The sequence below is a fragment of the Lagopus muta genome, chromosome 3 (assembly GCF_023343835.1).
Source record: "Lagopus muta isolate bLagMut1 chromosome 3, bLagMut1 primary, whole genome shotgun sequence".
NCBI lineage: Eukaryota > Metazoa > Chordata > Aves > Galliformes > Phasianidae > Lagopus > Lagopus muta.
In genome coordinates, this window is record NC_064435.1 from 64,441,756 (window position 1) to 64,460,543 (window position 18,788).

General features: G+C 41.2%; 1 protein-coding gene across 1 annotated transcript in view; it reads right to left on the reverse strand.

Annotated features, from left to right (window-relative positions):
- INO80C (INO80 complex subunit C) overlaps nucleotides 1-13,325 on the reverse strand; it is a 39,177-nt gene extending 25,852 nt beyond the window's left edge. Inside the window, exon 1 of the mRNA XM_048938666.1 lies at nucleotides 8,608-13,325. Coding sequence (XP_048794623.1) covers nucleotides 8,608-8,742 — 135 coding nt within the window. The 5' untranslated portion in view covers nucleotides 8,743-13,325. The remainder of the gene's footprint in view (nucleotides 1-8,607) is intronic.
- Nucleotides 13,326-18,788: the final 5,463 nt, after the last annotated feature.

The window sequence follows — 18,788 nt, forward strand, 5'->3', positions numbered from 1 at the left end:
CAGCTCTCTGGGCTGCCTTCCATGTCTCTAGTAAAAAATCAATATGCTATGACATAGAAAATACTGTTTTTATTAACAAAAAGCTCTTTTGGTCATGAGCAGTCATATAACTCACGTTAATTACTGCCCTAATTTCTGCATGTTCTATTTCAGCAGTATTTCACTGTAGTCTTGATGGTTTCAGGGCATAAAGTTTCTAGGCAGAGGGGCTATCTTTTATTAAATACATCTGTTTATCTGGAAAATTAAGGCAAGCTTCTGAATGGACTCTATAACAACTCCAAAGAAAGATTTTTTAGGGCACATAACTTATATACAGTTTTCTGCAGGGCTTTAACTCCCTTCTTTCTCACAGATGGCAAGTATTTTCTTAACACTCTCTCCCTTCGCTGATTAACATCCCATGTTCCTGGGATGCCACTGACCTTTACTCCAAAGATGGTCTAACTGACTACCTAACTACACTCTAAGCAATTGTTTTCAGTCTGTAATTAGATTTGGAAGTTGCTGAATCGTTGTATGCTTGGAAGCTTGTTTGTTTTTACAACCTATTCCACTTAGTTGACAATATCCATAATTGTAAACCTTTCTCAAAATTACACAGAAACTATTACAGGTGTCTCAGCTTTTCCTACCCTTTTTCTCACTCTTCTACTACCTTGGAAATGCATAGATCTGTGGAAGCAGCAAATAAGGCTGTAGTGATACAGCACACAGCACCCTTACAAACACAGGGGCTCCATGCAAGCCTATGCTACAGTTTAATTACATATCACTCATAAAACGATTTCCTTCTTATCCATTTCGAATTTGTTTCTTGGAATAACAGTCATATATTTTTATTACAACATAAATACTTGTTATTAAATGGCACGTCTACCTAGCTTTTTTTAAATCAAGCTGGAAAAAAAAGTACATAAAAGAGGCCATTCTAACAACTGTCCTCAATACCAGACTATGCAGTCATTCTCTTTGGAACAAACAGAATATCCATCCTCAGCTGCAGAGGAGGAAACATTTCCATGCCTCTCCCACTGCACCACACTGGCTCCAAGCCTGGCGGTTAGGGTGTGTGTGCGGAAAAAGGGGCTCTGAGTCCCCTGAGACAGAGGCAGGAACAGAACTAACTTCACGTGGGGGATCCAGCAAGCAGCTGGAAGAACCCCTCACAGAAAAAAGCAAGTATCAGTGCCCTAAGTGTGACTTCTGTTCTGCTTTTGAAAGAAAAGACTTACTATTGGCCCTCGAAAAGGCAGATGTTCATGGTTCTGAATCTAAACAGAAAGAGTTGTCTAAATCTTCAGGGAGAAGCAGCATCAGGACCCAGCCCTAGCATTTCCCTCTAGCATATGTTGGTGGCACAGAATCACCTCTAAGGGGCTGACAAGCAAGCAGTAAGGCAGCTGAATCCTTGCCTTCCCTATCCCTCCATTGGCAAGGGCATGGGATCTGCTAATGAGTCAGATCTTGAATTGCTGCAGTTTCCTGTCGGTTTGTTAAGGTAAACTACTGAAACCTGCAGTTAAGAATCTCCAAGTTTAGGCAACAGCCCACTTGTAATGGAAAAGTGTTATTGTTGGGTTTTTTTCCTGCATGGTCCAACTTCTTCCCTATGTTAGTTCCTGCCTAACAGGTCCCCTATGAACCAGCCCAGCTCACCAAGGCAGCAGAGACACACTAAGTACTGCTGAGGGCTGGGCAGGCCTGGTGTGAAGCTGACAAGGCTGTAGGGGCAGGGAGATGTGAAGGAGACAGTAGGAGACTGAGCCTCTCTCCTTTATATCAAGATAAATTACTAGAGTGGTTAACTGTGCCTCCCAAAATTGTAGGTGTGCTTTCCAGGGAGACAAGACATGCTGTTGATGGATATGAATGTTGCTGTGAGGGAAAGGTATATTTTGCAATGCAGTGTCACAATTTTTATGGCTTTCTACAGCTCTAAGCCAAAATAAACAACCGATGTCTCAATTCTGTGTTCTTGGAATGCTTAAAAATATGTTCAAAACACTGCCATGGTACCAAATTAATATCTCTATTAGCCTTTCTAATAAAAAAAATAATACATTTATATAGCTGCATTGCCGTTTATATAACTGCATTGCCAATACACTGCTAAGAAAGAACTGAAATATTATGTAACATAATCATTTCACTTCACAAAAATGTGAAAAAAGGGCTGACAGCTATTCTAATCTGCACTACTTGGTTAAGTATTTCAAGTTTTCTTTGGTTAACCTGAACCTTTCAATGTGCTAACGGGCCCCTCACATTGCCTTTCAGGAGCATTGCCTCTCACACAAAATGTCACGCCAAAGTACATGTGTAAAATGTTTTATAGATTGTTCTTTCTCTTTCAAAAAAAAAAATCCATTCTGTTTTATCTCCTTGCAATAGAAGCAATGAACCATATTTATTCTTTCTTTTAACCTTCCTGTATGTTTATTATGAAACCTGACACTGAATGCAATGACAGTAAGACTCTCCATTATCTTCTGGCTAAAGGAAAAACTAAGATCTCTTGCCAGGATAAAGTGAGATGGGTAAATAACGTGACACCAGCATATTGATGCCCATAGTACAAGTCAACACACATATGCTTTCACCCTTCTACAAAAACACACATCTGTGTTTACTCTAAATCTCAAATCTAATCCCATTTGGTAGGGGGACCTACTTCTAGTAGTCTAGTTCTCAGACTGGCATAGACTGGTTTGGAAATTCACATGCTGCTACGATTACAGATCTTCTAAACCCTTCAGTATGTGACAAATGTCAAGCAAAGTCAGTGCTCAGCTCTCAGCTTTGACAGTCTTCCTTTTAATCCAGATTGCTACATAAATTTCTTAAAACGAAGCTAAGCTTAAAACACACAACACTTTAGGAACATTTCCCTATAAAATACGCTAATTGTTTTTAATTACTGTTTTTCCTCCTGTGGGATTGCAGGGATTCTGCTTTTTTAATAGATTTGACTTCAGATGTGCAACTGACAGAAACCAGTACCTCAGGAGAATCCTGGCTCTCATTAGTGGACAGCCTGAAAACGAGCTGTTTCTTATAAGAGTACAAAAAAACCTCCTAGAAGAGGTGCTTCATATTTCAGCTCTTCACGGTCTGCTCTATCACACAGACTATCATCTTTGTGGTCACGCATGTTTAAAAGGCATTAATCTAAGTGATGACCCCATCTGCTTCATTCAGAGATCTGCCATTTCCAGGGATTTTCCATGCTTTGTGGCCTGATGACGTGCAGTGTAATGTTGGATTACAATACCTGCCCATGGTACAGCTATCATAACCTGCCCACTGCTGCTCAAACTCTTGTTAGGACGAGGCAGTACGGTTTCAGCTGGATGAGTTCATTTGTAAGAGCCAAGACTCTTGGGTAGGAACGTGAGCGAGAGGCGCAACCTGAACAGCTCACCTCAGGAATTCTTATCAGTACCTAGCAATTGGTTGCAGTGTATCACCATAGCTACTCTTTATCCAGTTTAAAGCATTCCTTATCCATTTAAATCAATTTAATTAGGTTTGAGTTGACATGCCCTGGGAGCAGATTATGTCTTCGTTGGAAACAAGCAGTAGCTTCAGATTGGGTCCAGTTCATTGGTTAAATTCTTTTTTTTTTCAGTTACTGTCGTAACCTTCAGGGCTGAGAGATGTTTAAGCAGGAAAAAAACAAAACAAAACAAAAAACTTCACAGCATAATGAAAAGACGGCTTTTTCATAAACTGGCATGTGCACATGTACTTACACCTCCCTACTACTGTTTTGTATCAGGCTCTTGCTGTCTCTGGGCAAAGAGGTTGGAGAAAACCACAATTTGTTTTTTAAATTTCCAGCTACAAAAGAAAATTATGCTTTTCTCTTACAGAAAGTCTTGTCGGGGACAGTATTATGAAAGTAAGATTAGTGTTACACTGGTTAGGGCTGTAAACAAGGTTGTCGGTATTCGTAAGCAATTCATTTTTCCTGTCACATCAGAAAATCATTATTACGCTGTGCCATACTGCAGAAGGTTCTTGTCCCGAAACACAGTGAAAGCAGCAGTTCGGTGCAGTGGTTGTAGTCACACTCTGTGATTCTGTGGTTAAACTCATCCTACCCTAACCTCATTTTTCAGGAAATTAGAGCCAGATCAAATGGACTCTTTAAAACAAAGTTATTTTTAAATTGATTTGATGGCTTCCTACTTACAGCGATAGGCTTGGTAAAACAGCAGAACAGGAGAACTGATTAAATTTACTGATGGTTTGGAGTCCAATTCCAGGCTATTTATATCCCCGGGTAAGCTCTCTGTTGTTAGCTTCTGAACACATAACAACAGCCATTCTAATAAGTACATAGCTAAGTGCTGTTGAGAGAGCAGCTCCTCATCAGGTGATCTTCAGGTGACAACGTAAAATACCATCATTCAGCTACATTTTCCATAAAAAATGGAGTTCTAAGCTTATCTTAGAATTGCTCCTTTTATTTTAAGGTTGTGCATTAGAGGAACTTATTTAAGAGAACCTTACACCATTTTGACTTTTGTATTTTCTAACACTGTTGTAGAGCTCTTGTTTTGGAGCACAGAATGAGAAAAAGGGAAGACTGAAATATACATATGAGAAACAGTTACGTAAAATGGTTTCCAGTAGCAGTGCTGCAATATTCACAGAGATAAAATCAATGTATTTAATCATGTAAGTAATTCAGAAATTCCACTCAAGTCTTGCAGAGGAGGAAGTTCAATCGTTATTTTCTAAATTGCACCAAAACTTGTTACAGAGTTGGACAGAGAGGAAGCAGGAGCATTCTCGGTGTATTTCTGTAGTTTCTGAAGCAGCTTACATCCGTTCAAAATGTGAGACAAACTTTGTATCATTCTCCAAGTGAGGCATTTACTGTACTTCGTCACTCATGTGTGAAGTTGTTTCACAAGCATGTAAGCAAATATGCATTTGCCACATTTAGCACATTTTCTCTCTTTATCCTCTGACAAAATTATTTCCAAGCCTCTCTCTTATCTTAATGCAAATTCTGTCTTTGAAGCTTGTTAGCTGTCAGGTGCAAGCATTTTGCTCACTGGTCACATCTTAACATAGAATAAACTCTTTTAGACGCTTCCTGTTCCTCTAAACATCTGTGAAAATACTGCTGTGAACATTAAGGTAGAGGAATTAGTGGCATTTTTTAGATTAGTATTGAAGATACTCATTCTCTCCCAGTTTAAGTAGTAGTAATTAAAAAGACAAGAGACCTGGAGACAGGTCTGTCCAAGAGCTTCTGTTACTTCTGTCAGCAGTGGAGCTGAACCCACACAGAAGCTATTGGAAATCACTGGGCAAAGACATCAAATTGAATGGTGCTATGTAAGTCAAAAAACAGCACTGGTTTTCACACCTAAGGTTAACGTTATAATATACATAATAATCCTCAACATTAAAAATCATTTGCTGCAGTAAAGACTGAGGTATTTTTCAGTGGCACAACCCCATGGGAGGAATCATTGTGCAAGGCTAATAGAAATGATGTAATCAATCTGCAATCGTGGTTTCCTGTAAACTCATTTTTAATTTTACATTTGGTAAATACAGGCATTGTATCCAAAAAGCATGTGTCTCCTTCTGTAGACATGACCGACAAGCCCTATGGGCAATGTTCTTCCAAAGCAAACATGACTCAATACCTTTGGGCCGGTAAGTCACACCAACTCCAGAGAATGTTACTTGCTAATGCCTTAAAAGTGTATCTCAGACAAAGTAGAAACTCGTATTCTAGACCGCGTGTCAGAGAAACATCATCAAAACTGGGTTTAAAACATCTGTATGCTGTGTGATCCTTGTGCATTCTTATACAGTACACACACAGCTACTCAAACTAGCTAATTACTCAAGTAAGATTGTTCTATTAAAAATATAGCACATTTTGGGTGATTATTTGAAATCTACAGTTTTATCATATCAGCACATCTTTCAGCATAAGCACTATCCTGATAGCTGCTTGTGACATAAAGCTTACGAAAGAAAAGCAAGCTGATGCAACTTGCAGAAGTCACACTGAAAGAAAACATTTTTGTTTTATTTCACAGTGACGGAATCACAGATGTGAGGAAACTCAAAATTGGCAGCATTAAGTGTATTTTGAGGTAGGCCATGCAGAAGTTACCAGTTAATGTAACACTCAAAAGCATACAATGTACTTTAGAGTACTTTAGCAGAGTCCTCAGATCCTAAGCTGACATTGCAGGTAGTTAGAGACCTCTTGGTAGGGATCCTGTTACCTGTAGTGTGCTAATTAACTAGGGATATAATTCACTATTTTCCCATTTGTTTCACAATGTCAGTTTGTTTAAAATAGAAACCATACCATGCTGAGCTAAAGAATGATATATTTGGCACCTGAAAGGCTGAAATGAGGCTGTATGAAGCTGTTAAAAATATCAAAGAGGTTACTTAGGAAACTGAACAGACAGAAGAGTACCAACTACAACATCCAAACTTGTGATGCACGTGGTGTGTGTTAAGAGTGTGTACTTACCAGACAGCTGAATGAAGGATGTTATTCATGTGGCATTAGAGATAAACTAACTAGTTAATTAATTAAAGGCCCACAATGACTGGATACTCGGTAGTTAATACATTTAGAAAGCGTATTTAAAATTCATTGATGACTTAGTCTCTGACTGGCTGATCCACTTAAAAATTGGATAATTTATCCATTTATCCATTTATAATTTAAAATAGAGCGTTAAGTGCTTGTTGACAGGCTGTATTCTGAAGAGCTCAGCAGGCTAGAATTACTGTTTCCTTGTGTCACAGGTTTCCTTATCCAGAAAAAGTACATTACTCAGCAATTAACTATGGACTATGTAAAGCTTCTGGATGCACAGATTAAATGAGGTACCGAAGAAGAATGTGATCAGGTGATCAATGTTTCTAAGTCAAAAAATGCAACATCCCCATTTTCCATGTCATTTCTATTCAAACTGGCTCACTCCAGAGCTAGTCAGCAACATTGAATGTGATAGCAAGAAGATCAACGAGCTGCTTCTTGTCCCATTTCTTAGGTTAGGCACTTTCAAAGCCTCATTTTTTCTCTTTTCCTTATGGGATTGATCTGAGCTGCTGAAGTCAGTGGATGCATATGCTGACTTGAATGAGAAATTACTCCTCTCTCCACTGAAATCTCTTGTGAGAAGATCTGCAAAAGCTGTTTGTCAAAACTCAGTTTGGGTAAGAGATCGTGGGTTGTCTCAGAGTACTGGAAGCTACCTATGGGCTTCAGTTTGATGTGAACTTCAGAGAACAGTTTTAAAGGTTGAAGTTCTGGAGAAGATTGTTAAGTGTAAAGGATTTTATACATGCATACAGACACAGAGCAGTCTTTTCCATGCTGGAAATCCCGATTCTTATTCCTAATAGACCTTGAAAAAAGTTGTCAAATACAATCATGCCATGCAGTAATTCTTCATGGTTGCAGTGCCGTTTGTTAGCTACATTAATCACTGTGGTTCGTACAGCCTCTCCTGGGGATAAGAGTGCCAGAAAAGGAAAATAAACTACGTAAATGCCACAGGGAGAAAACAAGTTATAAGAGCATCGTTCAGAACACGGAAAGGTTTCTGTCTGTGCCTTGGCATGTGCACAATGGCTTTCAATTGTCTGGAGAGAAGATCTGCAGGAAAATGCATACACGTTTCCCTGATCTAATGGTTCATGTGAAAATAAGCAACCTAACAGGCCGTGCATACTCTGCAGCTACGCTACTATTATGGTCTGTGAAATATGACTGAGAAGAATCATGTATGGGATGAAATATAGAATATTTTCTCCAGCCCTTTTTTTTTGATGTTGGCTGACAGAATCTTTCTAGGAGAAATAATCCAGACATACTGCTTGAGAAGTGGGACAGATGTCAGGGGGAAATGCTTTACACAGAGGGCAGTGAGGCGCTGGCACAGCTGCCCACAGAGGCTGTAGTGTCCCATCGCTGGAGTGCTAAAGGCCAGGCTGGATGGGGCCCTGGGCTGAGCTGCGGGGGGCAATCAGACGACAGCAAGGGTTGAGCTGGATGGGCTTTGCGCTGACAGTGAAGTGATTTTAAAAACTGCTTTTCTTAAGCCGAGGCAAAGCTTCGCCTCTTAGTTACACAGCCAGCAACTGAGCCGGGTTTTGTCCTCTGACAAAATTATTTCCAAGTCCCTCACTTAATTCAAATTCTGCCTTTGAAGCTTGTTAGCTGTCAGGTGCAAGCATTTTGCTCACTGGCTGCATCTTAACATAGAATAAACTCTTTTAGATGCTTCCTGTTTCTCTACACATCTGTGAAAATACTGCTGTGAACACTGAGATAGAGGAATTAGTGGCATTTTTTAGATCAGTATCGAAGATACTCATTCTCCCCCAGGTTCAGTAGTAGCAATTAAAAGGACAAGAGACCTGTAGACAAGGCCTCTCGTTCGCTACGAACGAACAGTCCCAGCACGAAGTCACACTGCGCAGCGCGCACACACCCCGCGGGCAGCAGGGCACTCCCCCACGGCTCTGCGCATGCGCGGTGTGCTGGGGAGCGCGGAAAGCGCCGTGGCACATGCGCGCCTCCCACCCGCCCGCGAGCGTTACCTGCGAGCCGCTCGACGCCGCCACTTTCTTTTTCTTGGCCGGACCGCTGCCGGTGCCCGGGCTTGCCGGGCGCTTCTTGCTACGGGAAGGAGCGCCGGCGGGAGATGAGGTCGCCGCGGGAATCAGGCTCGCCATTTTCCCCCCGGGCCGAGCGCGGGGCAAGAATGGGAGCGCGCGATCCCCTCCCCCTCGGTCGGCAGCGCCGCGCAGTCGCAATGGAGCTGCTGGTGCCGGGCATGCGCACTCGCTGCGCACCGTCACCTCAGGCCGGCGCTGTGAGGGGGACGGCTAGCGGGGGAGGGGAGGGAGGTCCTGGCTCCATCGGCAGCTGCCGTGGGTGTGCGTGCCCCTGTGGTAAGGCGGCTGCGGGGGAGGCTCGCAGGCTCCTCGCCCGGGCCCTGCTGAGAGGCAGTGCTGTCAGAGCGCCTCCCCCCCCCAGCGCTGCCTTGTCACCTGCAGGCGGGACTGTCTGTGAGCCTCCGTATGCCAGGAGGGTTTTGGAAGTGCCCTACGATAAAAGGCTATGCGAGGCCTGCGTGAATGGGGCTGTGGTGCTCAAGGACACGGTTTAGTGGAGGGTTGTTAGAGTTAGAGTAGCATGGTTAGGCTGTGATTGGAGTTGATCTTGAAGGTCTTTTTCGACCTGAGCAGTTCTGTGATTCTGTAGTGCAGGGGACTGAGGAACTGCGTGTACCTGATGGGTAGGGTACGCCGCTGTCTGCACAAGCAGTCTGTGTCTTAAGGCTTCCCCAAATGAGGCAAGATTATGTAAAGCACTTTCAGACCAGGAAGAGGGTTACTGAGTCTTGAAAATATGTGGTTTTTTTCCAGTTGCATCAGTTGCCCTGACTTGTTCCCTTTGAGTCTAAAATGATGTGCTTCAAGAAACCTGATAAGCACTCTGTTATTGTCCAGTTGATAATCTTTAAATGCAAGTTGCAGGTAACTGTGGTGGTTGTTATCACCACATAAAGTTTTCCACTTTATGACCACAGGTAACAGATAGTGAATGTCTCTCTGAGTAATTCACACCGCTAAAAATGCGGTTGCTCCCAAGCAAGCAGACGTGCAGCACAGCAGCCTGTTGTGATGTGGAGAGTGACTCAGTCCTCTCAGCACCTTTTCCTCTTCTTTGGAATCTGGAGTGACTTTGCACTGGAGCAGTGTATCATGACAGATGTGTGAAGCTTAGGAGTGCTCTGGAAGCCCTCTTATTTCCTATGCCATTTCGTACCCTATCTCAGAGAACTGGTTGGTGGCAGTGGGTTGCAAACAGCTCTCTAGCAGCTTGACTGCTGATAAAGTGATTTTTAGCTTCTTTATTCATGCACCTGCATTCAAGGTAGTGTTCAACTTAAAACCTTTATTTACTTACTTAGCTATCTATGCAACACCTGACCTTTAAGTTTGTAGTGGCAGCTGTGTGAGATCCTGACCCATTGCATGCCCCCTGGAGAGGCAGAGGTCCAAGATGTTGACACTCAAGCATAAAAATTAGGTCACATTTATAGACGGTGCTGTAATGAGCATTGAGCTTGGTCACAGTAGGGGTGCCAGGCCACGCTGTGTAAAACAAAAGCTACGGAGGTGGCCTGAGAGAGTTGAGGACAAAAGCTTGGGCATTCAGGCTGCTCTCCAGGCACCTGTGTATACAACAGGAAAGCAGGACAAGATTTACTTTCCAGGAGCATAATCAAGGCTGTGTACAACCTCCAGGACCCATTTTTTCCCAGATGTAGTTTCTGTCTTTCTGTCTGAGGCTGTCAGCAGCATTGCAGAGCAGACTGATATACATCATTACATTTGTCTTTACTGTTAATGATTATTCTAGGCTGATGTGTGCTACATGGCTTACATTTCTTCTTTCTTCAAATGACAGACCTTATCACGTGATGGTGACCTGTGTTTGAAATTAGTAGGGACAGTGGGAATTGTAGGGGAGTTGTATCCTCTGAGAAATCCGGATCTGCTCAGCCGTGTGCTCAGTGTTGGTCTTGTCTTAGTCAGCTTTTTTTTGTTTTTGATTCCCAGGGCTAGGTCCCTTCTTTTTGCCATGCATGTGCTGTGTACTCGGCCCCCAGGCATGTTCTTTTTAAAATAAAACATCATAGGAATGCTTTTACTGAGAGGAGCATCTTTAATGCTGCTGTAGAGTAGTTGTTGCATGTGAATCATGCAGAGAATTAATGTGCTGCATCAGTGGAAGTTTTTAAGTAGTATGCAGTCAAGCGCTTTTATCTGTGGCCATTTTTATCAATCAATTTACTAACAACAAAATTAGAAGGCCCATGGGAATTGCAGCAGTACTGAGTGCAGTGCAATTTTACAAGGTACCAAAGGCTGTAAAATCCCAGCAGGCCCATCGCTCATTGGGAAAGAGCAATAATGGCAGTGTCATTGTTGAGAATGCCCGCAGGGGATGAGTGGTGGAACGAGGATGCCAGCAGGGCTGTGACATGGTGAGGCTCCCTTCTGCTCAGACCCTGAGTTCCTGCCTGCACACAGCCCTGTGGAAAATGAAGAGTTGCTGTTCTGTGAAGACATGCAATGTGTAGCTGGTGTTCCTGCCTCACACTTCAGTGGGTAGTTGCTTTGTCCTGCAGGTGAGGGCTTGCCTGCTGAAGTGCAAATTGCAGTTGCTGGTTTAGCTGAGTGTGACGTGGCTCTTCCTGCTGCTTGATTTGAGCCTGGCTCAAGGTGAGCACCATCTCTTGCACTCATACTGCAAGGTCTGTTTTGTTGTTGTTTACTGCCTTGCTAATAAGAAAATCAAATCCAGCTCAGAAATAACCCTACGTGTGAGCAGTTTCCACCTGCCTGTTAGTAATAACTTCAGTGGAGTGGAAAGTTTTCTTGTACTTTTCTCAACTTTGGAGCCTTAGGAAATAGGCAAGAAACCCTCAGGCTTTGGGAATCAGGTTTTTTTCTTTGGAAGGTTTTATCCTGTATATTCCCCCTCACACTTCTCTGCCCTTTGACTTGATGAAAATTGACTGCATACAGCTTTTCATCGGGGCCAGGGGATAACGTCCGGTAGTGTTGTGACACATGAATGGGGGTGGTACCTCAGGATTGGAGAAATTAAAAATTTCTTCTTAATGGGAAGAAGAAAACATTGAGAGCAAAACCTTTAAGAAAGCTGCAGAATGATCTTTAATGTGAGTTGGGGCAGCCCAGAAGCGGAGAGCATGGATGTCGTGGTATAAATGTACTGGAGTAGGCTCCCCAGGGAAGTGGTTGAGTCACCATCCCTGGATGTGTTTAAAAACCATTTGGATGTGGTGCTCGGGGACATGATTTAGAGGAGGGTTGTTAGAGTTAGGGTAGTATGGTTAGGTTGTGGTCTGACTCAATGATCTTTAAGGTCTTTTCCAACCTGAGCATTTCTGTGATTCTGTGTAACGTCCTCAGATGGGCATGCTCAGGTTGCCCAGGAGCAAATGCCTTTGATGCCTTTGAATTAAACACGTTGGTTCTCTTCTGCTTAACCAAAAGAAGACGGCCACTTTCTACAACTGCTAATTTATTGTATTCCAAGCTTTAAAATTAGATGTCTTTCAGAAATTAATTTATATCCCACTTGATTTATTGGCTTGTGACATTCCTACTAGTCTTACTTCTGTACTGCTAGGAGAACGAAAGGTTTAAAAGGAAATGATCTGCAGCTTTACTGGTTGAGCCTTCTACATTGCATTCTATTTTACATAGAGCCTTCTATTATTACATTCTATATTATTTTGTAACTTGCATTTCAATTTGTAAAATTACTAGGTATCCAAAATGGTGATAGAGTGTACATAATGCCTTTGTACACTACTGAATTAAAATGAAGGTTTTAAAAATTCTTATATAACCTCCTTCTGCACGTAATTTTGTATCAACAGAATAGGGATAACTTTTCGCTAGATGAGAGGTATTATTTAAAGTTGAATTCACCCTACAAGTTGTGGCAGCTGAGAAATATCAGGTGATTATAGATTTTTTCCTTACTATCAATGTCTCCTGGCAGCAGCATTGCAAAACTTTTCTGTTAATTTATCCATCTTCAGTGGCATGGCATAGATGCAGTTTGTGATGTAACTTGTAAGTTTCATGTGAATTTTTAGAAGATGTCTATGTTTTTTCTTTTCATGGTATGTATGTGTACTGGGTGCTTATTTGCACTTTCACAGAGGCTCTGGAAAAAGAAAGGATTGAAGTTCTTAGCTTCACTGCTCTATCAGGTAAAAAGCAATGGATTCCTGCAGGGTAGCTTGTGAGGTCTTGTGGCATTTTATATGTTATTCTTTAAAAGCACTTGGAGGCTTTGATGACTTTTCAGAGCTTGCAGTGTGAACTCTTGCGATTTGCATTTGTTCCCTGCAATTTGCAGCTGCAGGGACTGCAGTAGCTTTGTTTAAATATAATGCCAAATGCCTTTAAAATAGGCATTTGAACCTTGGATTAAGGACTCTACTTTTGTAATATTAAAGGCCTTTTTCAGCACACATCAAATATCTAACATTCAGTGTAATCTTCCTGTTAGAAGCTTTCAGAAAGCCATTTCTATATTTGTAGTAGCACAAAAAGAGAAACAGGTTCTTTAGAAATGCCTTTTGTGCCATTTTTTCAGGTACCCCATCGTTTCCAAGATTACTTTTAATTCAGATGGATTTGACGCATCAGGAACGAGCAGTAAGAGAAGATATTCAAAATGCCTTTCTGTATAGATTTTACTATTTTACTTTACATTATTTGAATTTTTTTTTTTTTTTTTTTTTTTTCTACTAACTTAGTAAAGTTATTCTGGCAGCACCTTTGCCAGTTACCAGTGGAGTTGCACGAAGCGTGGAATTCTTACCAAGAACTTTACATATGCCAGCTCTGGCAAGCTTAACTGAAATAATGTGTAGGCAGGATACTTCTAAACCAAGAGAATACATTAAATGGAGATTTCACAACGGTAAAGTAGAAGTCAACAATGGGAAAAAAAAATGATACAGTGATTGGTTTGAAATACAGTTCTATTTGTCTAGACTGTGCAGTAAGGAAACCTGCCATTGTGTAGTTACTGGAACCCTGTATCCTGTATGTGCCAGGTAATTATTTATTATGTGATATTTAGCAAATCTTCAATCTGCCTCAAAAAAATTATGAATTGATTAATCAGGTTGGATTAAATCTCATCTTTCTGAAAGTAAAAATTGGTTAGGAATTTCCTTATTTAGTTTGCATTTAGAAAACGTAGTGAGCAAAGTCTCTAGTTAATGCACGTGAACAAGTTCCTGATTTCTGAAATGCTCAGCTGAGAAAGATAAAAATGGCATGATGCTCATTTGCATTATCTTTAATGCAGGGACTTAAATAAATAAAGGATAAATTTACAGCAATGTAAGTGTCCTTTGGTATTTGTTAACAGGAGTCGAAGTCGCTACATAAACTACTTGCAGGAATTAGCTCTCACATCTCTGCTTGTTAGAGCAAGCCTTCTCATGTTCCACCACCTCTACTTACTGAGTGGCGCTGCACTTGCCTCTATACCGACTTGCTTGCTAGCATTTATATTTAAGTAAATTAATATTTCTGACACTATCTCTAAATGTGAGGAATCTGTGAATGTTTCTTGCTTTGTTCACTTACTATTATTTTTGTAATACCAAAACAAAACAAAAAACAAAAACTAACAAAAAAAAAAACCCATACAACAAACCAACAACTGAAAGCTGTCAGGCACTTGATAACATCTTGTTTTGGAGCTTATTTGCTAGACTTGCTTTTAGCTTTTTTTTTTTTTTTTTTTCCAAATGCAAACTAAGAATTCAGGTGCTAGATAAGCTACTCTCTGGTGTGTGCAGAACTGGTGAAATTGGTCTCAGCCAAGGTCTGAGAGTGTCTGCTGAGCGCTGCTGTGCAAACCAGATGATAGGATAGAAAAATAACAACAAAAAAACTCCAAATCTTTCAATTTGCAGTGATTCCAAGCCTAGAGAAGACCATAGCTAGAGCATTGGATTAGAATTTGTAGAAAATTTAGTTTGGTTGTTTTGAGAAACATAAATTCATACTTTATTTTTTCAGTGGGTGGCTTAAGAATCTAATCTGTTGATCCTGGGAAATCTGTAGGGTCCATGTGGGAGCTTAGCAAGAGAAGCATGCTTTCACTGCTTGGCATCAGCATGAATTTTGTGATATGCCTTTTGGAGAAAAAAAATTAAAATGTTCTACTAGACAAAAAAAAAAAAATATTGGAACTATATTAATCGTGGGCTGGGGGTTAAAATGAGTAGATAAGAGTTGCAGTAGAAGGCATCAGAGAGCCTGAGTGAACTAAGCCTGAGTTGAATATGAATCACCAGTACTGCAGTGTCTGGAGACATGCACGTGGCACCAACAGGAAGCCTGCAAGGCACATGCTGTAATCTTTTCACTTGTCAAAGCTTTGGTTAGGCTCAATCTGAATGTTGTGTCTAGCTTTGGGCATTACACAGCTGGACTCTCTCCAAACCTTTCATATCTTTCTTGAAGGAAGAAGAGCTGAGGTCTGGGAAGCTTGATCTGTGAGCAATGATTGAGAATTTTGTATGTGTGCGTGGCATAAGGAGGAGATGGACACTGAAGAAAAGCAAGGAGTGAACTACTCTCTATACCCACTGTAGGTGATCTGAACTTACTAAGGCTGTTCTTTATTATAGACTAGCTGCATTCTGTAAATTTTACTGGTAATGACCCCACTAGAAGAATCTATTCTGTTACTTTCTGTGATGCAATCAAGTTGGTAAGGGAATTTTCCTTCAATAAGTGATTGACTGCACTGTGAGAAAGCTCGAATTATTCTTCTAGGTTTTGGTAGGTAAAATCAAATAGAATAGTTCTGCTAAAGAGGACCTTCAAAGATCATCTAGTTCATTGCCTGACCAGGACTAACCAAAAGCGAAAGTATATTAATGTGGGTGTTGTTCAAATGTCTCTTGAGCATGGGGGCACCAGCCAGCTCTCCAGGAAGCCTGCTCCAGTGTTTGACCACCCTCATGGTAAATAAACTTTTCCTCATGCGCAGCCTGACCCTGCCCTGGCAGCTTTGTACCACTCCTGTCCTGCCATCAGTGACCAGGTCACAGCCCAGCATCTCATCCTGCTTCCCTTCAGGGAGCTGCAGAGAGTAACAAGGCATCTCAGCCTCCTCTCCGGACTGGGCAGCATGAGTCACTGCAGCCGCTCCTCATGGGACATGCTTTCCATCTCTGTTTCCAATGTTATTGTCCTCTTCTGTATGCTTTAAAGGACCTGAATGCCCCTTTCAAATTGTGGAACTCGGAACTGCATGCAGTAATGCAGGTAGGCTATGCAGTTCTAAATACAGTGGGAAAATCACCTATTTGACCAGCTGGCTATGCTGTGTTTAATGCATCCCAAAATGTGGTTTGTTCTCCTCCTTGCCAGGGCACGCTGCTAGCTCATGTTCAGCCTGCTGTCACCAGCACCCACCCCTTTCTTTTTGAGCTGTTTTCCTTTGTTGAACTTCATGCCAGTGCTAATTGCCTAGTGCTCCAATCTATCCAGATCACTCTGCAAGGCCTCTCATCTCTCCAGAGAGTCATCAGCACCTCTCAGTTTAATATCAAAAGCAAACCTGTCGAGGATGCATTCCAAACCTGCACCAACACACTGATAAAAATGTATAGCAGAACTGGACCTAAAAATGAATCCTGGGGAACACAGCTGGTGACTTGGCCAGCAGCCAGCTGCAGCGCCATTCACTGCAGCCCTTTGAGCTCTGCTGTTGAGCCATTTCATCACCCAGAATAGTGGGAACTGTTTGTTGGATAATTAGCCCAGAAGAACTGAAACATACGCCTGGATAAGGTTAGGTCCAGATGTGAAAAGCCACTGCAAGGAGGAGATGGTCCAAGGAGAACTCTCTCTCTCCATGTCTGCATATTGAAGAAATAAGGGGATTGACTTTGCAGCATTCAGGTTGTATTACAAAAAGGGTGTTGATTTTTTCTTTTGTTTGTTTTTGGTTTTTTTTTTTAAGAGAAGGCCAATTTTGCAGTAGAATAGCTTGCTCTTGATCATTTTGAAAAAAGGATGAGACATCTGCCATAGAAGATCAAGCACAAGCAATTCTGCCAAGAGACAGGAGAGCTGATTAGATAACCTCAAGAATTTTTCTGGTTCTGGTTTCCGTGATTCTGTCAATTCCATCGTTACTCATAAAAGCATGTGCTTTCTCAGAAAGAAGAAAGAATGTAAGGCTGGCTGTATGGGGTCAGGCAGTTTAACCCAATGCTCCATCCTCAGTGGGAGCTGAAAGCAGATGCGAGGGAAGGCAGTGAATAGGGCAACTACTCGGGATGGTGCTTCTTGGTATTCTCCCAATCCATATCGCCATGAGTCCAGCACTTGGTGATACAAGGATGATTTCTTGTGCGTTCAGTAGCTATTATTGGTAGGCTTGGTGCATTTGTCTCTGGTAACCCTTGAACAAGCCACAGCATCCACCAATCAGAACTTCTTTGAGCTGAATCATGCATGTGAAGACACACTTCATTAGCCTTGTTTGCAGCCTGATTCCCTTCTAGCTCTTATCTGATGCTTTTTGGTTGTTGTATTTTGGAGATACATTGAAGAGCCACCCTTACCATTCAATCTGAAAAATTTCTTTTTTTTGACTCAAGAACTCTAGCTTGCTTAAATATTTTCTATATAGATGATACTTGTATAATGTACATGATACATAAAATGCAGGCACTCCATAGGTTGCAAAGTTGCAAATATTCTCTGTTATGTTTTCTATTCTTTTTCCAATAATTGATTTTCTCTGTTTGACTGCTTTTGAGCACTAAGCATATGTTTCCGTAATCTGTCTGTCATGACCTCAAGGTCTCTTTTCCTGAATTATAATGGTCAACCCATTGTACATTTGCAATTTAAATAGCTTTATTCTCCTGTGTATATTTTCGTGTTTATAGTGGATTTCCTCTGCTGGCTTATTGCCTAATTACTAAGTCACATGAGGTCTGTATGTAGTTTTTCATTATGAGCCTTTACCTTCACTACTCTTAAGTAATTAGGTAGCATCAGCAATTTTAATCACCTTTACTTGTATACTGATCCAGTGAGATATTAGTCTTTGTGCAGACCTTCATTATTTTTTGGAGATGCTTAGTTTCCTTAAGCCTTCTGGAATTCCCAATACACTCTATCAGTTGGATCTTCACTGTCCATATGCTTGTGGACATCTCCTCCAAAAAATAAAGCAGTAGTAGTGAATGTGATTCTCTTTTACACGAGAAACCATTCTTCTCACCAAATGCACTTTTTTGCATTGAATCACAGTAGTACTTTCCTAGTTCCGAACCATTGCTTTACTCTGCTTTTCAGCATTCAGAATACAGTGATTTCATCATTGGTGTCTTCAGTTTTGGAATACTGAAATGAATGCATTTTATCACTAGAAAGATTAAGGAAGAGCCTTGTTAACAGTGTGCTGTTGAGTGTGCCATGTTACAGAGAAAAAAGATTCGCAAATGCATTTGAAGCTTTTCAGTAGGCTTGATTAGTATTTAAACAAAGTAGGTTCTTTTTGTCAGTGCTGTTGGGTGTTATATTATTGCTGTGATTATTGTTTAAAAAAAAAAAAAGGTTATGTCAGCTTGTTGTAGTGTCTTTTTTTAATCTTCTAATTTGTAGTTGAATGTGGCTCAGCAAACTTGAGTGAGAGGAAGGAGTTTCCAGTCAGAGCTGTGCTCTCCTTGTCGCATCAAAAAAGGTCTGAATTTGCTTGTTTGCCGTAGGTAGATACATACAGCCCGTGGCAAATAGGGAATTTTGCAAGTGATTTCACAGCACGAGCAAGCTAAGATCTCCTGTAATGAAGAGGAGTCCATCACTAAAAATGTAATGCACATTATTGCATAATTAAAAATGATGCATCTGGGTTTTTCTCAAGGTTTTTCCCCTTCCCCCAGTTGCTTCCTTCCTCCAACACACACTTCTGACATGGAGGTGTGCTGTTTCCTGTAGCAACTATTAAACACAGATATGCGCAGAAGATTCTGTCTTTATCACTTTCGGTCTTTTAAGATTGTAAACAGATCTTTTCTGTATTATTTTGACCAAGTCCCTACACATAAATCCTTGAAATTCTTCATGGGAAAGCTTCTAAGGAATCTGTCTTCTCCACATAAGGAACTGAGAAC